Source organism: Bison bison, unplaced genomic scaffold (assembly GCF_000754665.1).
Source record: "Bison bison bison isolate TAMUID 2011002044 unplaced genomic scaffold, Bison_UMD1.0 scf7180017864042, whole genome shotgun sequence".
NCBI lineage: Eukaryota > Metazoa > Chordata > Mammalia > Artiodactyla > Bovidae > Bison > Bison bison.
Window position 1 is genome coordinate 2,689,330 of NW_011494614.1, and position 26,379 is coordinate 2,715,708.

Below are 26,379 nucleotides of genomic sequence, written 5' to 3' on the forward strand. Positions count from 1 at the left end.
GGACATTTGAAAAGGGTTATCTCTCATCATCAGATTGAGCCTAAGAAAATGATTCCATATTTTTATCAATCCCTGTTAAAATAGTTTCCTGATGGTCAGAGAAATGAGCATTGGTTGATTTGTCCTTGGGCATGGGGGAAGCTTTCTCACAGCTACTCGGGAGTAAAGTTCCTTGGATGCAGTTTCACAAATGAAGGCACTGTGCAGGCTTGGAGGCGAGCACCTACCTGAGGCCAGCGTTGGTGGCTGACAGAGCTGCACTGAAGCCAGGGCTGCCTGGCTCCTAAAGAAGTGGTTTTGTCCCTCCTGGACTGAACATTTGCCATCCTTAGCCACTGGAGGCTTGTGGGAGTTAGTTCATTCAAAGAGATTCTAATTTGACCGTGAGCTGAAGGACTCTGTCAAAACAGAGGTTGAAGGAAAAGGAGAAGGAATGCTTTCAAGCATGTGTGAGGGGAATTGGGGGTTGCACGATTCCAGGGATGTGAAGAATGTGCTGGGTGTGGGAAAGGGACTCAGGGCTGTCTGGTCACCGAGTACCAGCGCCTAATCAGAGGCTGTTATAACATGCTCTTATTTGTCACATCATCCCTAGGATGGTATTCTTGTTTTATAAAAGAGGAAGTTTAAGTAGAGTGAGGTTGAGTAATTTACTCAGTCTTACTGCTAATAAATACCAAAGTTGGCTTTAGAACCAACAGCCTTGTGATTCCAGTTCACGTGATCATTTGAGCCTGGGGCTCTACTGCTCTTTTACATCACATCCTGGGATGGTTTCTGTGTGCAGATCCCCAAGGGCTGCAGAGGAGGAGCTTTCACACTAAAGGCGCAGAGAAGTCCGACAAAGGGCCATATTGTTTCTTTGGGTCGGAGCAAAGTACAGACTTGTGTTTGGATGATGGTATTGTATTAATAATAAGTTACTAGAAAATGGAGCAAATGAGATGAGGGGGAAAGGAGAATAGAATTGAGAGAAAACAGAGCCATAGGGTGTGAGTTGACTGGGTGAAGATGTAGAAGTTTGGGTGAAGATGCAGAAGGAATGTTTTTGAGAACTACTTTATTGAAAGAAGATTTATATATATATATATATATTAGCTGAAGTATGGGCTTCCCTGATAGCTCAGATGGTAAAGAATCTGCCTTCTATGCAGGAGACCCAGGTTTGATCCTGGGTTGGGAAGATACCCTGGAGAAGGAAATGGCTACCCTCTCCAGTATTCTTGCCTGGGAAATCCCATGGACAGAGGAGCCTGGCAGGCTGTATGGTCCATAGGGTCGCAAAGAGTCAGACACAACTGAGTGACTAACATTTTCACTTTTTTCTTCATGGATTGATTTAGAGTGTTAATTTCTTTTGTTTTTGTTTGTTTGTTTTTCCTTTCTTTTTTTGTGTCTGAAGGATTTTTTAATGTAAACTTATTTATAGTTGATTAGCAATGTTGTGTTAGTTTCAGATGTACAGCAAAGTGATTCAGTTCTACACACATGTATCTGTTGTTTTTCAAATTCTTTTCCCATTTAGGTTGTTACATAATATTGAACAGAGTTGTGCTATTTATAGTGGGTCCTTGTTGGTTATCCATTTAAAATATAGCAATGAGTACATATCTATCCCAATCTCCCTAACTATTCCTTCCCCATCCTTCCCCTCTGATAACTAGAAGTTCCTTCTCTAAGTCTGTTAGTCTGTTTCTGTTTTGTAAATAAGTTCATTTGTATCTTTTATTTTTTTTAGCTTCCACGTGTACGTGATATCATACTATATTTCTCTACTCTGGACAGAATACTTTATATTCTGAAATAAAGTGAGGACCGATTCACTTGGCAAACATTTCTTGGGTGTGTTGACCTGGCCTGGGCTGGGGGCACAGGCTGAGGCACAGCCCCCTCCTGGAGGCAGTTGGCATGGGAGGAAGACATGTAATTAATTCACAGTAAAGCCCTATGACCCTCTTGGGAGGAAGACAGACATGTGCAAAGTGCCAAGGAACGTGAAATGACTATATCTACTAACAACCACCTGCTGTAGCCAGAGGTGGACAGTGTCAGATTCACAGATAACGTTGCTTTACTCACTTAATGCACCCAAGCCCGGTGTTTAGAAGATCTGGGCTTTCGGCCTAAATGTTGATGATGTGATAGCAGGAGAAAAACATCATATGACAGCCGCCTGTGCTTTTCCCTCTTACGTTCACATTCTGGCTTATTATAAAACAGTGTTGCCATGGCTGGCATTCCCGTGAGGCTCAACATCTCCGTACTTTTCATCTTAAATAAGCACTTCAGAATATCTCCGCAGCTTCTGATTGCTGTTTAGAACAAGCACCTTGTAATGATTAAGCTTTTCAAATGCTGAAGTTTAAGTCACGACTTCAGTACCCTTCTGCCTTAGAAACTCATCTTACAGATGTTCTGAAAGAGTCCCATAGTTCATAGGCATCTTTTTTATTTACGTATGTATTGTTACAATGGATCATTTTCCAGAGAGCTATTCGAGGATAGTAGAAATATAACGAATGATTTCTCTAAATTCAGTGACTTTCCTGTTTTATTCCCAGCAATAATTTTTAAGTAACTTTTGTTGATGGTTACTCTTTTAAATGTTTGGAAACCTGCCAGAGAAAGCCAGTGAAAGTCTCTAGGGGTGGGAGTGGGGGGCAGAGGAGGAGAGAGGCTCAGATAACCTGTGTTGTAATACTGCTTTTTTACCTCAAGAGGTTTTTTTTTTCATCCTGCTGCCTGTGCTACCGCAGTCAGCATCCAATAGAGATGTATTCTGGGCCCAGGAGCCAATTGTCTTGCTCCTCGATGCAGACTGAAGTCTGAGGGAGAGCGGATGGCTGTGCACAATTTTAGCAAATTGTCATGGGGATGTTGGGCGGGGAGAAGCGGGGGTGGGTGGAGTGCTTTCCCCACAGGGACTGAGGCAGTGGCATTGAGCACATTTTGTTCAAGTGCAAAGTTGATCTGCCTGAAGGAGACAGTGGTCAGCAGTAATGAGGGCCTTTGTCACCTCACTTTTGCTTCATGCTCTGTCATTGTTTATGTGAAGCAGTAGCATTTAATGGCTGGACTTGAGGCTGAATCTATGAGGTCAGGAAGCTAGTGACGATTGTTTTCAGTTAGGGAATCCCAGAGGTTTTTTATAATTTAAGGTTTATCGTAACTAAAAATAAATGTTATCATTTTAGAGATGTAAAAACAGGGTTTGCTTTCCTATATTTGTGGGCATATAGGATCTAGAATAAAACAAATAAATCCTTCATATAAATACAAAGTAATGGTGTGTTCTTCAACTGACTTCACCAAAATTTTTACCTCTTTGATTTCCTTTAGTTTCTTTAAATTGCTGGATGAAAATCTTACCCCTTAAAACCTCTTTGTATTATTACCTAACTTTATTTTTCACTTTTAATATATGCACATATATATACACAATGGATCCTGTTTTCTTATATAAAATCACCTTTTCTTTACATGTGATCTGTCTAAATCACAGAGGCCAAGTTAGTGGAATCCATAGAAAGTCTAAGAACCTCTTGCCTCACTGGGACTCTTGTTGAAATGGATGATGTGAAGCAAGAGTTTAATTTTTTGGTGTACAGTTGTTTTCTTTTTAGTTTTCAGAGAAAGTGAAATTTATAAGAGAATCTTAATTTTTTTTCCATGACACGTTGGAAATACTATTAGAGTAGTCTTCTCAAAATTTAGTTGCTTAGACATAGGTATACCATTGGCTGATTCACGTTGATGTTTGGCAGAAACCAACACAATATTGTAGAGCAATTATTCTTCAATTAAAAATAAATTTAACTGTAAAGATAAAATTAGTTTCTTATATTGCAAAACATCTTTTCCTTTTGCAGAATTCAAGGGGGTTGAAGCTTTCATTGGTTCTGACCTATTCTGGATAAAGTCATATATGTTTTTAGTGTGAGCAATGTTTAGAAAAGCAGGCACATGGAACAGTGATCAAGTGGTCATTGGTACAAATACATACCTCTAACGTAATGGTGAAGGGCACTAACTTTATAGTTAGACTGTCTGTGTTTAGTTATGTGTCCTTGAGTGAGAACCTCTCTCCTTCCCATTTGAAAAGGTATTTAAAGATGGAGAGCTTTTGCTTTATCAGTGCACTAGGAACTCTCAAATAGGTCTATAAAGAACTGCTTAAACAAATCTTCCAAGGGATTGTTAAGGAAAAAATTATGTGTGTTTGACTCAAGAAGTTTACCTCTTTTTTACCCTCAGGAAAGCCCTAGAAATATAATAGAGACAACCATGCTGTAATCCACCTAATCATGGTAGGATGATGAATCGGGTACTATTTGTAAAACATTTTGTATTTCTCAATTGAAAGGCATGCGCTACAAATAGAGCTCTAAATTTTATTATGTAAATGTTCGTGCTTTTAATTATTAGCCAAGATTGAAGAGTGTCTGATTTGGATGCCATAAAACTTCAGAATTGTTTCTGCTACAAACAGTTTAGAAGTCTGGCAGTTGCTGTACTGCAAAAATAATGAAGCGATTGAAAAAATAATAGAAACATAGTGATCTGGCATTTCCAACTTTATGATGCCATAAAAAAGCAGCCAACAAATGTTGGACTGTTTAATGATACTGGCACCTAGCAAATGTCACTGGGCTTTCACAAGGTCATGGAGACTCTGGTTTGGCTCAGCGATGCTGGCCAGACCCATCTTTGGAGCCCAGGAAGACTGTGGAATAGTGACAGACAGTAGGTGCCAGCTAAACCCTTTATAGCACTTCATAGATGGCCACACACTATTGTGGGACTCTGTGGCATAGAGGAGGCTAGGAGCAGGAGGAAAAAGTGAAGACTGTTTCTTCTTACAGCATCCTATCAGAAGCAACTCTAAATATAAGATCCTTGTGGGCCCTCTCTGAGGAGGCTAAGATTTCTTCAGATGACTATCAGCTGAAATTGTGTGCTGATAACAACTGTTGCTGTCTCAGTTGTATGTATATCTGATCTCTCACAGACAAAAGCTGCTGGAGAAAGGAGTGGTGTTTTGGTTACGAGAATGTGTGTGTGATTTGTTGCCTTTTTCCCTTTCTCCGCCTCCTCAGAGGCAGCTAACCCGACTCTCATGAATTACATAATACTTATCTAGACGTGTAGAGTTTCAGTTATGCCATTTTCAAGATGATTAATGGGAGTTGTGCAATTAAAGCTCCTGAGTTCTCTGGGAAAAAAGTCATAGTATCCTGATGTTTGAGTTAAAGTGTGTTGCTATTGCGTCAGCATTGAGGATATTTTGGGGTCTTGTAAATGTCACTATTGGTTTTCATGTCCAAGAGTCGTCGTCATCAAACTTAGGAATGTTCTACAAAATAGTGCCTAGAACATTTGAATGCTGGAGAGGCCTCTTGAAATAGCTAGGAAAGTCTAACCTAGAATTGCTTCCCTAAAGTCAGATTAGACTTGGGTGAGAAAAAGTGTAAAGCCCAAGAAACAGAGTCTGTTACATCCTTTTATGTCCTTTCAAACCATGGTAAAATTACAAATTTAAACTCAGTAGATTGTATATATGTATGTGTATGTATGTTTATATTTTTTTTGGTTTTACTGACAGTCTTAGTTTTTAAGCCACAGTGTATATATGAACATGAACGTTTTATGGGATCAGGAAAAGGAAGAAAAAAAAAATTTGCGTTATGTTGATTGTTGTTTGAAAACACTTCTGATCTGTAGTAATAAATTAAGAATATTTCAGTGAAAATACATTTATAGATTTTTGCTTCTTTTTTCTCATACTGGTAGGAAAAAATTGTCCCAGTTCTTATGTTGACCTAAGCTCCAAGCACTTGTCCTTATGTTGACTGGATGGAGAAATAGCAATTTACACCTAAAAAGTTAAGCTTTAAGTATTGATGTAGTGTTGCTGTATTTTACTTCATGTTAAGTTTAGGAGACTAGAGATTAATTTCCCAGAAAAATAAGAGGAGAAATGATTCCTTTCTTCATGTTCTGGGGGGATGCTAAGCATTTGTTTCTGGTGTTACCTGAAAGTCCAGTGAGGAAATTAAAACAGATATTGTGTTTGTTTTAAAGAATATTTTCTTGTCTTTTTAGGTGGCAAAACTGAAATAAGTACAAGGGTGCACCTATAATATGGCTTAGAGGGTCATAATATTTGAGAATAAAAAATGAATAGAAAAATTCCTGTTAATATGTATTATCTATTTATCGTGTAGTATATCATAGTATTTAAATATAGCAAATTGATGGTTCTGACTTACTAACAGTGTATATACTGTAGTTGACTCTTGAACAACATAGGTTTGAATTTTGTAGGTGCACTTATACGTGGATTTTTTTTCAATACATACTGCTACAGTACCACAATATCCGAAGCTGCTTGAATTTACAGATGCCAAACCACCCATAAAGAGGGCCGACTGTAAGATTATATTCAGACTTTCAACTATGTTGAGGGAGGGGTTGGTGTCCCTAACAACCACCCCTGTGTTGTTCAGGTGTCAACTCATTGAGATGTAGTATAGAATCTTATTTGTAAAATAAAAGAAAACAAATAAACGATAACATCAAATCAGTGAAATCCCCCTGGAGACTAACAAAAAAAATGAAGATATCTGCTTTGACTACTTTAGGAATTTCTTAAAAATAGTTCTATGCCCCTTTAGGTTTTATTCCATAACTTCCTAAAAGTTCTCCTGTGTTTTTTCAAATAAAGCGTGAAATAAAAATTTTAGTCATATATCTTAAGTTTCTTAAAACTGCTGCAAAAGCAAAGTTTGAGTTTGTAATACATACACTGCTCTTGGAAATAGGTATACAATTGAGGTGAATATATATGTGTGTATATGCATAAGTACATTTGTACACATGTATTCATTTTCATCGGAGAAGGCAATGGCAACCACACCAGTACTCTTGCCTGGAAAATCCCATGGACGGAGGAGCCTGGTGGGCTGCAGTCCATGGGGTCGCTAAGAGTCGGACACGACTGAGTGACCTCACTTTCACTTTTCACTTTCATGCATTGGAGAAGGAAATAGCAACCAATTCCAGTGTTCTTGCCTGGAGAATCCCAGGGACGGGGGAGCCTGGTGGGCTGCCGTCTATGGGGTTGCACAGAGTCGGACGCAACTGAAGCGACTTAGCAGCAGCAGTAGCAGCATTCATTTTCATATGATTAAAAACAACACTATGCAATGGGTCCTCCAGAATTCCAGGTGGCAGTCAGAAATACTTTTCTGGGTTCTTTGGCTACTTAATTTATCTTTCTCAATAACTTCTTTTTCAAAGGAGAGAGTATGTGTCTACCTTGCAGTTTTTCTGAAAAGACTTTGTGGGGAAATAAAATCAAGAAAATGTGGCTTGTCCTTAAAAAAAAATCAGCATCTTCAGTATTCCAGTTAACAAGTGAATTGATTGATATGACTTATATGATTTCAGAATGTATTTAGTCTTTGATATACTATAGTCTTTGTTTTTATTTTAAATAAAATAATATCGTTTAAAACCCAAACAAATAGGAAAACTCACATCTTCATACTTTGAAAGTTTTTAGAAGCTGCAGCTACTAGAATTCGGCAAAATTAAAAAGGAATACCACCACTTTAGAGTCAAGTGTTGGGGTGGTATTCCTTTTAATTTTGCCAAATTCTAGTCATGTGTTATAGTACAAATCTGTTATCTTATGTTTGAGGAAATTTCCAGAACAAAGAATTGTACCATTTAAATGTAAGAATGAAAATATTTAAAGCTACTAACACATAAATTTAGGTTAGCTGTTTTAAAATTATGCTTGCCCCTTTTACTAACTGAAGCTCATCTCTCTCTAAATTCATATGCTGAAGCTCTGTCTCGGTGAGGCTATATTTGGAGATGAGACTGGACCTCTAAGCAAATAGTTAAGGTTAAGGTCCTAAATGTGGGGCCCTGATCTGAAAGGATTAATGTTTTAATAAGAGACACCAGTGAGAGTGCTCTCTATGCATGCATGCACCAAGGAAAGGCTACCTGAGGAAATATTAAGGTGATGCAAGCCAGGAATAGAACTCTCACTGAAAACCGAATTGTCCAGAACCTTGGTCTTGGACTTCTAGCTTCCAGAACTGTGACAAAATATGTTTGTGTTCTTTAAGCCACCCAGTCTACGGTATTTTGTTATAGTAGCCTGAGCAGATTAATATAGCTTTCATTAAATTCCATTAGGTATAAAGCAGTGCTTAACTCTCAGCTGAAGATGGTTTTACCTTCCCCTGGCTCCCAGGGGTGTTTTGGCAGTGTTGAGACAATTTTTGGCAATTATCAAGAGATAATTTTGATGGTCATAACTGAGGCCAGGAGTGCTAGAGCCATCTAGTAGGCCAGGCCTGCTACTAACAGCCCCCATACCAAAGGCTTATCTGGTTTCCAATGTCAGCAGTGCTGCGGTGGAGAAACATTGAACTGCTTTTTAGGATGCATGTATTTTTTCAGCTGACACAGGTACTTTATGGAAACAAGTGAGTCATAAAGAGGTATACATAAGACCTATAATATCCTGTGTTTTAGATGCAATTAATTTATTTCCAATATTTGCAAAAGCCAACAAACTAATTCCTAGAGCTAAACTTTCATTCACTTAAATGAAAAAAAAAAAAAGCATTTAGCATGTATATGTAAAATAAATTAAAAAATAAATATTATGTAAGTAAATTTATTCACCCTTATCTTAGAATTGATAATTGAAAGCATGACAGAACCATAAAAATCATCATTTTGGAAAAGTGTGAAACAGTATTTCTTGACTGCCACTTACTCTCCCACCTTGGCAGAATTTTTCTGAGTATTTGTATTATCATAGCTGGAAAAAAAAAAAGGTCGATCAAAAAACAGTAACAGTTTTTAGTAGGAAGCTACCAAATTCTTTTGCCAGTGCTTCCGGCCAATATCTGAGCAATGAATATCTTTAGAAAGTGCTTCAAAACATTTGCATATCTCAGCTGTTGCAAAGAAAATATTAGTTTTAACAATTGAAATATCAGAAAACCAGTATTTCCAGTGAAAGTTGGAAAAGATTTTTGAGTGTTAGCTGGTATCCTTATAATTTTTTCATTGCTCCTTTCTTTTCAGAGTCTGCCCAAATATGACTCAGTAATTTTAATTTTAAAACATAGTGACCATTTGGTAACTTAATGAGATGTCTTTTTGTATTCTGACCTCATAAGTCACTGTATTTCTTTTAATTTAGGTGGAAGAAGTGAAATTAAAAACAGGACATTTGTTTTTCTAGTTTTCAAATATAATTTTGGTGGGTTTTTTTTGGTTTTATTAAGTTTGTCCAAGTTCCAAGTAAGATGTTTTATTTTTGATTGTTAGCAGGTTCTTAAATATTGAAAATAGCTGACAAATAGTGTTCTTATATCTCTAAATCTCCACCTCTGTTTTATGCAGTTTTCTCTTTATTCTGCAATATATACCTCATTGTATACATCATATATCATTTTTAGATATGTATTATATATGCTCATACTATGTATGTAATTATTTTAAAGTACACTTTATTAGTGGAGAAGGGAATGGCAAGCCACTCCAGTTTTCTTGCCTGGAGAATCCCAGGGACAGAGGAACCCCCACAGCTACAGGCTGTGGGGTTGCAAAGAGTTGGACATGACTGAGCAACTAACACACACACACACACTTTATTAGACTATAATGTTTAAAAATTAACGACATTTATTTTGAGGCTCAAACAATAGTGTACACATTCTTGTTGGAATCACACTGTTTGTACTGATTTCAAAGGCTAATAAAACACTTCAATTCACAATTTAATAATTTGTGACTTCAGAAATTGAGGATTTGATGATTTGATCTCTCCGTTGGCCTCCAGTGATTTCTGATGACCATTATTGCTATATATAGGCTTTTAAGACTTCAAGGGGAAGTTTTTTACTTTTTTTGAACAGGTTACTTTTATTTAAAGATGTAGAAAAATTATTAGAGGAAAATGGACTCATTCTGGATCAATATTTTATTGAACTTCCTTCATTTCCTTAAAATATACAGCATATACATTACAAGGGTATCTTTGGAATCTGTGTTGTTAACTTATAAAAAGTCTCCTTGAATGGAGTCTAAGGTATTTACGATATAAGCTGTATAGCATCGGCTGGCCAGCTCACTGAGAGTAAGATTTCAGTGCAATCAACAAAAGTAAATCACAGAAACATCGCGTTGTGAAAAATGTATTAGAATGGCATTTTTTCTTAGTGGATATGCCAATATAGAATGATGATCAAGGGCAAGCTTATATTATAGTTTTGATGATTGTCATGCACTGTCATGGAGTTTTACTCCTCGTATTATTTTTAGTACTTTTAACAGATAGGGTGCTGGATTAGGCAACTGCTTGTTATTGGGCTTCCATTGTGACTCAGCTAGTAAAGAATTCGCCTGCAATGTGGGAGACATGGGTTCTATCCCTGGACTGGAAAGACCCCTGGAGAAAGGAAAGGCTACCCACTCCAGTATTCTGGCCTGGAGAGTCCCGTGGACAGAGGAGCCTGGCAGGCTATGGTCCATACAGTTGCAAAGAATCTGACGTGAGTGAAGCAAGTTAGTTTCAATCTATCTGTAGGAATCAAAACTTTACAAAAACTTATGCATGTTTTTGCAGTAATCCTGCAACCCAATTTATTGTATCTTGGAGTAAAATCTCTAATGATTTAGAGTTGTAGCTCCTATACAAAAATTTGTGTATGTGAGCAGAAGATACTGATTGACTTTCTGTTTTTAGATGGTTTAGAATATATTCTCAGCACTATATAGAGTTTAGGATGCCAAGTGCATCGAATCTCTACACAGATCTTCTTTCCTCCTTAGTGAAACTTGGAGGCCTCCTGTTACCCTCTCTTCTTTTATTGTGGCAAGCTTTATTTATTGTGTGTTCAAATTGCTGGCCTCTGAATAAAAGCATCACTAGGTTAGTACAACTCAAAGTCAAACTCATTGGAAAAGACTCTGATGCTGGGAGGTTTTGGGGGCAGGAGGAGAAGGGGACGACAGAGGATGAGATGGCTGGATGGTGTCACCGACTCAATGCACATGAGTTTGGGTGAACTCCGGGCGTTGGTGATGGACAAGGAGGCCTGGCATGCTGAGATTCATGGGGTCGCAGAGAGTCGGACACGACTGAGCGACTGAACTGAACTGAACTGAACTAGTTTTTATTCTATTATCTTCATTGTCTCCATAATGGAGTTACAATAGAATTCATCTTTAAGCATTTAGTTAGAAATGTTCTTCATTCATTCTGCAAATGCTTATTGAGGTACAGGGCTGGGAACTTGGAGATGGATGAACCTGGAGAAGTACCAATGTCATATTTACCTTAACTCTCCCCAGAAGGGTTGCCACTCATGGTTCTCCTCAGGGCTTAGGCAATTCTCTAGAAGAGGATGTTTATTCTAACTTACTTTTGACCTTTGTATTTGTCAAACCACAATTATTCAGCAGCACAGTCAGCATTAAACAAGTTTTGACCTTCCTAAGGAGCTAAGTTTATCTAATATCCATTGCGGAGGCTACTCTGTTATTTTTTCCACAGATGTCAATGAAAAATTCACATGGCTTTGCAGAATTGTAGTTTATTATGTTTCCTGCTATATCAGAATAACCTGGAATACTGTTAAAATGTAGATCCCTAGACCCCCAGGTCTGTTGCCACAAACTCTGTGTGAAAGAGGCTAGGTAATCTGCATACCTTTTCCACAAAATGTCCTCAGTTAATTCTTTCGGACATACATAGCTTTTTGAAAGTAAGGCTCCAATGCACTCAAATCAAGCTGAGCATGGAAAGGGGGCCTATGTAAGAAACGTAGTAGAATGACATTTTTCCTGAGTACGTGTAGTAAAGACAAAAGGAAAACCAAAGGGCCTGAATTTTTATTAAGTTTTGAGATGCAGTGATACAGAATATATGGTGATTTGTACATGATTTCTTTCCTTTATTGTTTCAATATAGGCTGTGTTTGTAGGTTGGAGGGCCCTAGAGATTTGTGTTCCAAGGAGGCCTTAGGATGAAGAGAGAGGAAGACCAGTGTTGATGTTCACAAGGCTGTTTTCAGCGCCCAGGGCTGTCTCTGTGTTATTTATGGAATTTGTGGAACTATAGAAAGTGATCTGAGTGAACTGACATTAACTGAATCCTCAGAGTGGATATAACCCAGCTTATCTGCTCTTAAATAAGTCCAATCTTAGTAAGAAATATGATGTGGAGATATTGATAACCAGAATTTTTCTTAGAACCAAGTTATTCATTGTACTGAAAAAGTAGATTTTCTCTATAATACCCAAACTTGGATATTTCTGATATCAGACCATGTGTCATCCGTGGTTGGCCAGTCATTCACCATGGTTTGTCTTGTGACTTGAAGTGTTGTTTTTGTGAAGGTTGTTTTGCATCCAGATGCTTTTAAGCTAATAACGTGCTCATGATCTCAACAGGTATCAGGCATGGTGATTTCCTATGGAATAAATCAGAGATATGTACATGTTACATTACTTGTAAATATATCGATAGCTGTGATTAATGGTATAAAAGTTACCTTCATGCCAGTATTTTGTTTTTCTGCTGTTGTGTATACAATTTAAAATGTGCTGGGGGTGGTGGCAACAGCAGCTTTTGACCTTGCCCTTGTTCCTCTAAGAGTACTGGACAGGGCCAAGGATGTGACATATACATTATCTTTTTTAATCTTCAAAATAAATGTATAGCGTAGGTTATATAGGGCCAATGCACAAGACATAAGGGACATGAGTTCGATCCCTGGGTAGGGAAGATCGCCTAGAACCAGTATTCTTGCCTGGAGAACCCCATGGGCAGAGGAGCCTGGCAGGCCACAGTCCATAGGGTCGCAGAAGTTGGACACTCCTGAAGCGACTTAGCACGCATGCATGTAGGTTATATAGCAATTTTGAAATGAATGAAAAGCCTGAGGCTTAAATAAGTTAGTTTTTTATGCAGCTCATATAGCTGATGAGTGAGAGAGCTCGGCCTCTGCCCCACGTCCTGACACCTGTAATGGCCTTGCTGTTGTCCACTGTTCTCTACTGCCTCCTAACTTGAAATATTATTAGTAATACTTTATTACATAAAGCTTGTTAACAGAACAGGCAGTATCCTGTGATATTAGCCTGTGGATAAACTTATTCCCAAAAGCCTTAATCAATATAAGACAGAAATAGGTCATTAAAATTAGAATTCTGACAGATTTTCTCACAAACCTCAGTTTTCTGAGTTAGCTTACAGTACAAGGTCAAATTATGGTAAACAGATAGGTTTTTCTTAGAAAAATCAAAGAAAGCTCAAGAAAGTGGTTGATGGCTTCAATTAAGTCTTTTTTTACCCTCACAAACAGTTCTAACTAAATTTATTGGTGAAAGAGATTATGAGGTAATAACTAATGAGATAAGTTGCTATCAATATGACTTGACAATACTGTATTGAAATAAATGGGTCTGTCCCTGACAATATTTCATAATACAGACTTTTATGTGTATTTTGATGAGGAGAATCATCCCAAAAGAAACATATATTCATATTTTTTATTTTATAGTAACTTATTTTGTTTCTCTATTTTATGCTGTAAGTTTTTGAAGGGTAAACATATCTGTTTCTGTTGTTTTATAATTCTTAGGTAATGGAGACTAGATTTATTGCTGAAAGGTTAAAGGCTGCATTTTTTCACCAGTATTTCATTGTACTTACTGATCTCTGTATTCAGCAGGAAATATGTAGGAATTTCCTCCCTTTCATCTATATATTTCTTAATATTTAGGCTCATAAAGCTTAGTAGCAATTTTAACTTCTTATGAGATATGTGTAAAGGTGTTTTACTGAAGATACAGTGTGCCTTGAGTCCTGTAAGTTCATTTCCTTACAACTCAGTACAAGTAAAAATAGATGGTAAAACTTCATGATTCTTTTGGGTTCATTAAAGTTAGCCAGGAGACATTAAGGAAGGAGCCTAAAATTTTTATTTGATCTTCTGTGTTAATATTATCCTAGCAGTTTGTAGATTTTTAAACTTGGGTCTAGAAATATTAATGCTAATATTTTAATACAGGAACTTCTCTAAGCTTTAAACTTTTTTGAAATGTCTTAATACTTCATTTTGATAATACACTTGAGTGAATTCATTACTTATTCAAATGTGTTATAAAGTCCTTGGATAATACATTGTGTGAAAGACTCATGGTAGATTCAAGATAGGTTTATATTATTATGATTTTTTTTTTTAAAGATTGGTGGATTTTATTTTTTTAAGATGATGTTTTCTGCTTTCGTTACTTAGGGTCGTTGCTCCAGGGAGAACTGCAAATATCTTCATCCACCCCCACACTTAAAAACACAGTTGGAGATAAATGGGCGCAATAACTTGATTCAGCAGAAGAACATGGCCATGTTGGCCCAGCAAATGCAACTAGCCAATGCCATGATGCCTGGTGCCCCATTACAACCCGTGGTAAGCATGTTCTTAGTTCTCATTCCTTAAGTTTGTCTTGCTGAGTGCTCAGTTTCAGTGTTAACTTGGTGATTACACTAGATCAAGTGAACACAGGTAACAATATCAGTTGCCTAGCATTTTCCAGCAAAAATATCAGTCAAACCCTAGAAACAATTTCCCTAGGAACAATTTTTACACGATGAAGTTACTCATCTTCTGGCTAAATCGTGAAAAATGACATGACAGGATGTTTAACCCCTCAGATTCTCTTCAGATTAAATCCTGTGACTTGCAGATGTGCAATGGTCTTTTTAAAAATGACCATTAAACTCATCAGTATAGTCCAGTGCATTTTCAGGTTACCTTTTTAACACTAATAGTCATTTTGAAAATTGGTGTCAATCATCTTTAATTTTGAGTAAATGTTTCCCTTCCCTCTCTCATTAAAGAGAATCCATATAGTTCTCTTTCTTGAAAAGGAGCCTTCGTTATTCAATTATGAATTGAAACTATTTGGTAGTTACAGATGCTAGGAAAATTCTGACAGTGGTGAATCCATATCATAGATCTGGAAGTCTCATCAGAGAACTAATCAGGAGAGGCAGAAACTCCATGGACTTTTTAGAGAAAAAAGCTAAATTTTATAAACTCTAGGTGGTCACACACATTTAATGTTTACTGAACAGTATAGGTAGATAACCTATGATTCTGAGCATATTCATTTATTTTTTTGTTTGAATTTGGGGGGAGGGTGTATGTGACATGACTTTAATAACCTTTACTCACACTTATCCACAAAAATGTAAGAGATTAATATCATAACTAAGTTGCAAAAGATGTTTTGATATTAATTTTGATATAGTAATTTTGTATTTAAATGCATGTTGAAATTTGCAATAATTGGAATATTGCTGTCACTGACTTATATGCAATATTATGGGGTCCTAGAAACGTGAAGACCCACGTTTTTCTGATATGGCAACTGTAGCATGTGTGCTAACTAATTTTTTTTCCTAATACCTTTTAACACCTGAACTCAATGTAATTATTATTCTCTCTTAGAACTTAATGAACCAATCATTCCAAAAAAGAGGGGGGGATTGCATTTCGAGGTGGGAGGGATCTCCAAATCCAATCGGCAGTGATACCAATTATCAATACTATACAGTTGAGGTGAGAGAATGTTATAATTCTGTCTGTTTTCACTTGATATATTTTTTTCCATTATTGGGAACTCAGTTAACAATATGATATCTTAAATTTATTTGTGTGACATCTGTTAATTTCACATGTCTTTGTGGGGATAGCATGAAGATTTCCATTTGGTTAAAAAAAAAAAGTCTTCTCTGTAGCGTAAAATATAGGATAAGAGTTCTCTTATACTTGACTCTCACATGGTTTCAAAGATGTGATAAATCCTTGGGGTGGCTGCTGCTTTAATTGATATAAGATCTTTCCTTGGTGTGAGATGCTTTGTTCTACTTAAACACTTAAGCGTGCTTACTGGCAGGCTCCTCCCTCTCAGTGTCCCGGAGCACCTCTGACATCAGCAAGTGTGGTTCCCAGACAACAAGGACAGGTCATGGCAGTGAGCTCCTCACTGTCAAGTATTGGCTTCTCCTGAGGCAGTCCTTGAGTTTTACTCTCAAGGCCGTTTCAGGGTCATCATATGCGTAATCCTGTGACAAACTCTAACCAGCATTTCTGCCCATGTCTTTGAAACACTATTAACAAAATATATGTTGTTTATGAGATCACTAAATTGCGGATTTCTGAAACCAGAAAAATTACCTCATTTTGTGTTTTTGTTGGAAAATTCTCTGCTTAGACAAAGCATTTATTTTTATTAGTTGTGAGCCCATTCAGATTTTATGTTAATTTTCCTTGATATGACTAGATTTGAATGTGGAATTACCCTTCTGCTAAAGGCATCCTGAGATCATAGTCTAAAATAGACTCCATTCAGAGTGACGTTTTTGTAATGAGTATAGAAGTCATTTTAATTATTCAATTTTGAAACATTTGGGCTTTTAATGACTGTAGAGAAGGCTTTACTCCAGGAAATTTGCTTTCAAAACCCCACCTGAGACACTGATCGTTCTTGTAGCAAGCCCTGTTTTGATGAAGATAATGATATGGAGATTCAGAAATAAACGAGAGGGTCATAACCAGCTGCTTTCTGGAATTTTAGTGCTGAGCCTACAAACAGGAGTTACAACAGGGCTGGAAGGTTAGGAAATATGGAAAAAGGTTGCCACTCAAAAGAAGATGGCCATTAGAATAGATGGTGGTGTACAAAGATACAGTATCAACATGGATCCAACCCACATAGTGGTGATCTCAGAGGAGATAATACTGTGAGCAGATTTGTAACCTAGGCAGTATCAGGAATATCTTAAGTAGTGGCAGGGTTTTTAGTATTAGGTAAAGCATCTTAGTTCTCTATGGCCAACCAGTGTGACCCTCAAACCATAACTGGAGGAAACGTGAAAAGACGAGGGAGCTATGAAGGTCTAATCAAATTCATAAGTATTTAGTGTTATTCCTGACATGTAGCAGAGATTTTAAAAGATTTCTAATAGGTGAAAGGACTATTGAAGGAACGAGTTTCCCAAACATGGGAAAAACAGAAATTCACAGTAGTTTACCTACCCCAGACTCCAAAGGAATTGTAACTGGGAACCAGAACACAGTCCAGTTATAGAGACTGCAGCATAGAATGGGGTAGTCAGGGACTTCATGAGAGTACTGTTGGGACCAGGAAATAGCTAGCATGCCTCCGAGTTTAGTTTCTCATTTTCTCACAGAGTTTGAGCAAACTAGGTCTATAAATTTAAGATCTCCAGGACACGACACTGGACTGATCTTGGAAATGGTGGGATTTATAGGAGAGTTTCTTGTTTTCATGGACTTGATTATGTTGTAGTGAAATGTGCCAAACCATGAATCAGAAAGAGAACATAACATTGGGGCGTGGGTAGTAATTACAGTACTCTGAGGGCATTTAAGGAGTTCAGCACTTTCTGTATGATGAATCCTCACAACCATACTATAAGGTAGGGAATATTATCCAGCTTTAGAGATGAAGACTCAGGGGTTCAGAGATTTACTAGTTTGCCCAAGTTACATAGCTAGTGAGTAGGAGGGCCACCCTACTGTTCAGGTTCTGGCGTCCATGCTGTAGAAACATTAAGTGCAGACATGTCACCAGCCCACTTTGGGTCTTTGGTTGATTCATTAAAAATCCCTAACCTTCTTCAACATATAGTGAAAAATTATAATAAGACATATTACTTGCAAAATCCTACCAACTATATAATTATTCCCATTTCATAAGAAAATAAGTAGTTGAAAATAAGTAATTGAATCTGTGTGTCTACTTCCTTAAATTTATCATAGTAAATCATCAAATAATTGGTATTAATTGTATTGTCATTTCTCAATCACTAATAAAAATGCAAATAGTTTGTTGTATGATTTTTGAAGATAAATAGAGGACCTAGAGAATTTTATTATCCAAATTAAAAAATAATAATTTTGGATTTTTTTTAATCTAAGTAATACTTTTAACGGAGAAGGCAATGGCATCCCACTCCAGTACTCCTGCCTGGAAAATCCCATGGACGGAGGAGCCTGGTAGGCTGTAGTCCATGGGGTCGCTGAGGGTCGGACACGACTGAGCGACTTCACTTTCACTTTTCACTGTCCTGCATTGGAGAAGGAAATGGCAACCCACTCCAGTGTTCTTGCCTGGAGAATCCCAGGGACAGAGGAGCCTGGTGGGCTTTCATCTATGGGGGTCACACAGAGTCGGACACGACTGAAGTGCCTTAGCAAAATACTTTTAAAGTAGATTTAAAAAATGGACAGAGAAGCCTGGCAGGCTACAGTCCATAGAGTGACAAAGAGTTGAACATGACTGAGCAACTAACACACACACAGTACTTTAAAAAATACTATTACTTTGTCATGCACTCTCTGATATAAGGTAATCTAACAATAAATTGCTAAATAGCCAAAAATATATTGCACCTAGGGTTTCACAACTTGGAAGCATCTCTTATATTTCTTTGGTCTATCCCAGAGAGATGCTTTTTCCAGGTTCTTGGCATTGCCCTTGAAGAGGTCTGTATCAGCAGTGCTTTGAGGGGCTGTAACTGAGCTCTAGAGGCCCCCTAGCCATGCCCGCCCTGATGCCTTTCCCTGTGTACCCAAAGGTTGGCCTTGACTCTCCATAATTTCCCATGGTAGCTGCCCTGAAGGTACACACACTAGCCACTTACAAGTGCAGAACTCATGTCGAATTCTCTATGCATTTCATGAATTCAAAGTAACCTCAGTACAGTTCAGTTCAGACGCTCAGTCATGTCCAACTCCTTTTGACCCCATGGACTGCAGCACACCAGGCCTCCCGTCCATCACCAACTCCCAGAACTTATCACCAACTCCCAGAACTTACTCAAATTCATATCCATCGAGTCAGTGATGCCGTCCAACCATTTTATCTTCTGTTGTCCCGTTCTCCTCCTGCCTTCAATCTTACCCAGCATTAGGGTCTTTTCCAGTGAGTCAGTTCTTCACATCAGATGGCCAAAGTATTGGAGTTTCAGCTTCAACATCAGTCCTTCCAATGAATATTCAGAACTGATTTCTTTTAGGATTGGCTGGTTGTGTCTCCTTGCAGTCCAAGGGACTCTCAAGAGTCTTCTCCAACCCCACAGTTCAAAAGCATCAATTCTTCGGTGCTCAGCTTTATTTATAGTTCAACTCTCACATCCATACATGACTACTGGAAAAACCATAGCCTTAACTAGATGGACCTTAGTTGGCAAAGTAATGTCTCTGCTTTTTAATATGCTGTCTAGGTTGGTCATATCTTTTCCAAGAAGCAAGCATCTTTTAATTTCATGGCAGCAGTCACCATCTACAGTGATTTTGGAGCCCAAGAAAATAAAGTCTGTCACTGTTTCCATTGTTTCTCCATCTATCTGCCATGAAGTGATGGGGCCAGATGCCATGATCTTAGTTTTCTGAATGTTGAGTTTTAAGTCAGCCTTTTCACTTTCCTCTTTCACTTTTATCAAGAGGCTCTTTAGTTCTTCACTTTCTGCCATAAGGGTGGTATCATCTACATATCTGAGGTTATTGATATTTCTCTCAGCAATCTTGATTCCAGCTTTTGCTTCATCCAGCCTGGCATTTTGTATGATGTACTCTGCATATAAGTTGAATAAGCAGGGTGACAGTATACAGCCTTGACATATTCCTTTTCCAATTTGGAACCAGTCTGTTGTTCCATGTCCAGTTCTAACTATTGCTTCTTAAGGACAGAGAAATTCAGAGTTACTGGATTTAGCTAAAGTCTTAGAAGCTCCTTTGCTGCTCCTGACAGCAAAACTTTGCCTTTGCTGTCACTTCATGTCCAAGCATTTTTTGTCAGTTGGTTGCTCAAAGCTTTGAAGTTGTCATTTGTCACACTTCCAGGAACACCTGGAAATTCTTAAATTGTTTTTTAGTGCTTTATTTTTTAGATTATCCAACTAGTGGTTGAGATAAGGCTGCTTTATCCCCAAGTACTTCTGGTAAAATGTTTCCGGGTCAGGCACCCTGAGCCTTATTGCATCCAACCTGCCCGTCTTACTGCCTGATTCTGTCAAGGAGCCTCTGCTTCTTCAATCAGCTTGAGAATGGGCCCAGAATCTTAGGCACCAGCCCGTGTTTGTTAATACCTTTCTGTGTGGAGGACTAGAATTGAGTCTGCTCTTTTAAGTATTTATTACTTCAGGAGAACTCGCTTGAAGGATAATGTGAAATTCAGAATAAAGGAAGTGGTCATATGATTTGCCCAGTCAGCAAGTCAGTCTAGAAGCGGGGTTTAAAACAATATTTCTCATTTTATTCCAGTCATGTGCTACCTTCTTAGAAAAAAATACGCTGTGATGTGAATTTGTTGATAATTCCCATTAGCTTTTGGCTCTGTGTTTATATGCAAAATAACTCTTTACAGAGACTGTTTATAGCTTTTGTACAGGATTGTACCTACCCAGAAACATGGCTTTATGCACCTTGATTGTGAGCTGTTAATTTTTTTAAAAGCTTTGTTTTTCCCTGCTTAAAAGTTTGATCTTTACAAACAGACACACGCACACATACCATAAAATCTAGAAAACTCTTGACTTAAAATTTGTTCTGTATCCCAGAACATACTGATTATGTATGATCTATTTTATATACTCCCTCCATTTTATTAAAAATAGCAAACATTGTATGCAAACACTGTTTCACACAGTGTTTAAAAAATTAGGACCCCCATGATATTTGCAAGATTACAGCTTGGTAACAGTATGTTAATGAAGCTTAGTTCAATATATAAAAAAAGTGACAATTGAAAATAAAATAAATTTTAAACAAGCATAGTAAAGAAATTAATGATTAAAATTTGAGATTGGGAGAAAATAACACTAAATCTTTTTAAACTTTCAGATATGTGTACTAGAAAATATTTAATGTATTTGTTAATTTTTAGTGGCAGAGAAAAACAGCAAATCCATAAATATATTTGTTAAGCAAGTATTTGTAGAGACATGTATAGATGCCAAGTGCTGGATATATTAGTAGACAAAGCACAGTGCATGAGACTGCCCTCTGACAGCCCAAGTAGAAAAGATGGTTAAGTAAACACACTAAGTGATCAGTACTGGATTCTAGTGATGAAGAGTTACCTAGGAACTGAGGGTAGGAAAATTCCTTTCATAGTTGGAGCTGTGGATGAATCAGGACAAACACCAAAAGAGTCCTGATTCTTGAAGCCTAATTAGTTATTAAGCATTTGGGCTTGGCAGGATCAGCCTCTGTTGTGGAGGGAAACCCATGTTCAAAAGCAGGGAGCCATAAGGAAACATGTGTTCTTAGAGACCTCATATAGAATCTGAAAACTGGACCCATTTCTGTTTTTAAATAGTAGAAGACTGCATAGTATATGGAATTGGACCTCCCCAGGAGCTTAAAAAAATCCTGTTGCCTAGAAAACTCTGATGAATGGAGAGTTTATTTAACCAGGGCATTCTGGGCTTCAAGTTGTCCAGGTGATTCTGTTGGACAGCCAACATTGAGAACCACTGGTTCTAGAACCACCTGGAATCAAACACACTGATGTGCAAGTCATAGGTCTTCATGCACTCATTTGTGACCATATGCACATAGTCTCTGTGAACCCTTTTTCTTACTTGCTAAATGGAACTAATAATATCCACTTGATAAGGCTGTAATTTATTCACCCTTTCATTCATTCTTTCATTCAAATAACTTATTCAGTGTGTATTTATTGAATGCCTATTGTATACCAGACATCATTTTCAGTTCTGGGGACTTAACAGTGAACTAAATGTGTCTCCCCTCCTCCTTGACATAGAAGCAGTAGAGGTTTTGCTTTTGTTTGCTCCAAGGAATTTATTTTCTACTATTATGAGGATTAAATATAATAACACAGGTAAAGCACTTAGCACAATACCTGGCACACAATAAATAGAATTATTGTAATAATCATGTTTGCACACATTTAACTAGGGTCCTAAAGTGAAATTGAATAATGTTTTCATTCATAATAAAGCCTGATTACCTTTAATGGAATCAAATGTCTCATTTAAAACAAACAAATGATTAGCCTATAAATGCACCAGCATTAGTAATATTGCAGTTTGTTTTTCTCTGCTGAGGGTGTTCACTGGCAAAAAAGGCAATCATAAAGCAACCTTCTTTATGCCTTCTGGGAACAAAGATATCTGTAAATCATTATTACAAGGATGTAGTCAGGATCAAATGCGCCAGTTACATAATTATACATTTTTCTGTGGATACTTAGGAGAAAATAGGATACTACTTGATAATACCATTGCATTAATATCAGTCTTTGCGATTCTGCTGAACTCTGCAGGATGGCTTTTGTAATAGAGAACTGGCAATGCCACAGTTCAGGCGCTTCACTAGTCTGATTAGGGCCCTCTGATGGGGCCAGCAATGACCTACCTCCAGCAAGGTGCTTCTTAAGAAGAGATATAACGAATTTACAAAAGCTCAGAAGAAATGAAGGGATGTTGCGCTTTGATGGGGATGTTTTGGGGGCAACTTTTGGAATCAAATTTCAAAGTATAGAGCTACTTTTATTTATTGTCTGCCTGTTTAGCAAATAATGCTACTTATCTGGAGAGGGAGCAATTTGAGATAATGCTTGCTGCATAGTTGATGTTTTAGAATTTTGAAAGCTGCTACTGATTTTACTTGGGGACAGTGCCCTAAAGTTTTTAACATTTGCTGAATTGTCAGAAAGTCAATTCATGTGACAACTCTATAGAGACAATCCAGTGGAAAAAATGTTGCCAGTTAGTAAGATCAGTATTTTTATCTAATGAAAGTATTCTTTTATCTGTAATATGGAACTGCTATTTTATATGTATTGCAGATTATAAATTTGTTTTACTCAATGATATTTAACAAAGCTGAATTTTATTGGCCACTGATCTTATTTTCTTAAAATTTTTAAGAATGCTTTCTTCCCTCTAGATAAGTTTGCCAGTTTGACCTCTGCTTCTGAATAATTTTAGTAGATCGTGCAAAGTGACATAAACATCTCAATTACTTTCTGAAGTTTACATTTAAAATACCCTCTCTGGAAATGCATATTAATTCATGGCAAGAATTAATATTGACTGGCTTCTGTTCTCCATATTCTAAACTAGTTTTTTAGTCTACTATGCTAAATTACTTATAATTCTTAAATATATAAGAGAGAAATTAGAGTGCTGGTCTGCATGTGGCTGAAAATGTCACGTATTGCATTTGATAGTACGTAATGGTATAAGTTTAATCTGAATAATTCTGAATAGAGACCCAAGTTGAACATGTATTTATTGTACAGCTAAACTCTTGTCTTGCTGCTGCCTTGGCAGCCAATAGTCAGTGGAGCAACATCAAATCAACTGCTATTTGAATAAGTAGCTGTTGATGGACTTGAGAGATTGCTCTGGGCCCCCATTTCTGACAGGTTATTGATTGTTAATATCTGGGACTCCCACAGTTTTCTGTTGTTAGTGGGTAGCTGCCTTAGGCAGAGATGGAACTGGGAACTAGAAGTATTACTTTAGGCTGTTTCATCAAGAGCCATCAACCTGACGGGGCAGCTCACCATGGCATTCAGACCAACACATTGGGAGGCATAATTATTTTAATTTGAAAGTGTCTGTGGACTCTATGATATACTTTTTCTTCTCCCAAGTGGATCAGAAATTGTATTAACTTTTCTCTATTACAAGATCTTGTGCTTAAGACTGTATATGATAGCTGCAAACATGTTGTCCTAAAACAATTTGTGACATCAAGAGAAGGCGGTCAGAGATTTTCAACCCCAGCACTGTTGACATTTAGGCCAGATGAGGCTATGTTATGAGGGGCTTTTCTATGTGATGTAGGATACTTACCAGCATTATTTGCCTCTCTTCATTAGATGCAGTAGTGCCCCCCAGCTGTGACAACCAAAAATATCCCCTGCTGTTGCAAAATATTCCCTGTGAGATAACAATCACCCATAATTGAGAACCACTGCCTTAAGAAAAAAGGAATACTTGAATTCTGTGGTATTCTTCTAAATACAGGAGTCAGAGCCAAAATAGATAAAGAGTTTATTTTATTTTTTAAGATATTTCTGAGTTATAAAAATTATTTCTGTAACATATATATCTTGATTGCATAAAGCTCTTTTTCCCTTGAGTACTAAGTAAACTCTTGGATCATCTGACTTCTTCTTCCTATCAGAGGGAAGAATTATCTACATTCTCATGTCCCTTTCTTTCTAAAGAAACTTTCTATGATTCTGTTCCTTACTGCAGGGTAAAGATAACAAACTGTTGAATATTACCTTAAAGAATAGGATCCATTTTGTCCATTTGTTTTTCTGTTTTTGAAACAAATATTATTATTACACATAGATTAAACATCCAGAATGAAAACTCCATTGACTTAGAAGGTTGAAAATATACCACCAGTAAGGTGGAAAATTGGAGAAGGCAGTGGCAACCCACTCCAGTACTCTTGCCTGGAAAATCCCATGGACGGAGGAGCCTGGTAGGCTGCAGTCCATGGGGTCGCTAAGAGTCAGACATGACTGAGTGACTTCACTTTCACTTTTTACTTTCATGCATTGGGGAAGGAAATGGCAACCCACTCCAGTATTCTTGCCTGGAGAATCCCAGGGACAGAGGAGCCTAGTGGGCTGCCGTCTTGGGGTCGCACAGAGTCGGATACGACTGAAGCGACTTAGCAGCAGCAGCAGCAAGGTGGAAAATTGTACTAGGTTATGCTTTGAAAATGAAAAAGCACATTGTTAAAGTAAATTTAAGGTAAATTATTTAATTTTACTCAAGAACAGATATATTTCCTGACATACAGATTTTCATATCAACAAATGGAAACCATCCTCATATATTCATGAAAGCATTTCTGGCAGAAAAATCTATCTTATAGCATTTATTCAGTGTTACTATATGTATTTCCTTGAATAATCATAATGTACTTCTTTGGGAGTATTCTTTTCAGACTTCATTTCTTCACAGTAAGCTGAATCTGTTGTAAAGTCTCTCACAAAGGAATAAGAAGCTGGTGGAACATCTATTTCCCCAGGAAAACCTACAACAAATACATAGGCCAAACACTTTATCTTATGTGCTCAAAAGAAATGGTGTCATCATCACCTTTCATATATCCTGAGATTTATTCACAGTTTACATTGACTGTGAGACTCTGTTATCCACTGGGAGTTCTGCTTTATTTATTCTAGATGATAAGACACTTGCAGCCTATTAACAGTTGTAAACAAATCTTTCAGGTACATCTGACATAGCAATTATGAAATGTATTTTCTTAGACAAGTATCTAGGATTAAATCAGGACAAAGGTGGAGTTTAGGTAACTACAAGAAGTTTCTGTATTGAATGGTTGAGCTATTTTTCAAAAAAGCAATTGCAAGTATTGTAGACCCCAAGCTTCAAAATCCCAGTGGAAAATTTCCTAGATAAATTACCCATTATATTTTAGAGAAACATTGATTTGATGAATGCTTATTTAAGAAACGTTCTTAATCTAAATGAGAGTTAATAAATGTACAGTTAAGTGGAGAGAGGGAGGGGGAGGGAGGAAGGGAGCAGAGGAAGAATGGATTATGGATGGATGCATGGAAGGATGGAAGGATGGATGGATGCATGGGTGGAGGATAGCTATATGATGCAGAATATCGACTTTGAACCAAGACCTGCCTATTAAATTTTACCTTATATTTTATTTTTCAGCCAATGTTTTCAGTTGCACCAAGCTTAGCTACCAATGCATCAGCAGCCTTTAATCCCTACCTGGGACCTGTTTCCCCAAGCCTGGTTCCAGCAGAGATCTTACCAACTGCACCAATGTTGGTTACAGGGAACCCTGGGGTCCCTGTACCTGCAGCTGCTGCAGCTGCTGCACAGAAATTAATGCGGACAGACAGACTTGAGGTAGGAGTCACGGGTATTTTTATGTGTTCCATTCTAAAATTCATAATGTGCTCTTTGTTTTTTGTTTTTTTTCTTCAATGGCTATAAAGGTTAAAAGATAATTCAGAGATTTTGGTTCACTGTTTGGAGCATTTTGCTAGAATATAGATATGCTGTATTTCATGAAAGTAACATTTATAGAAGCCACAACATCCATATGTGGAAAAGTAGATAAGAACTTGGACTCTGGGATCAGACTGCTTTTTACTTGGTTGGGCCTCAGTTTTCTTATGTTCAAAATGGAGAAACGATTTTATCTCAAAGAGTTAGACTTAGCTTCCTAAATGTTTCTTGTTACTGTTGGTATTAAC

At 37.4% G+C, this 26,379-nt stretch overlaps 1 protein-coding gene across 17 annotated transcripts in view; it reads left to right on the forward strand.

Annotated features, from left to right (window-relative positions):
- MBNL1 (muscleblind-like splicing regulator 1) overlaps window positions 1-26,379 on the forward strand; it is a 220,794-nt gene that overhangs the window by 164,305 nt on the left and 30,110 nt on the right. For all 17 annotated transcript variants that reach the window (XM_010835406.1, XM_010835396.1, XM_010835407.1 and 14 more), the window contains 2 exons: window positions 14,340-14,510; window positions 25,829-26,029. In XM_010835406.1, coding sequence (XP_010833708.1) covers window positions 14,340-14,510; window positions 25,829-26,029 — 372 coding nt within the window. The remainder of the gene's footprint in view (window positions 1-14,339; window positions 14,511-25,828; window positions 26,030-26,379) is intronic.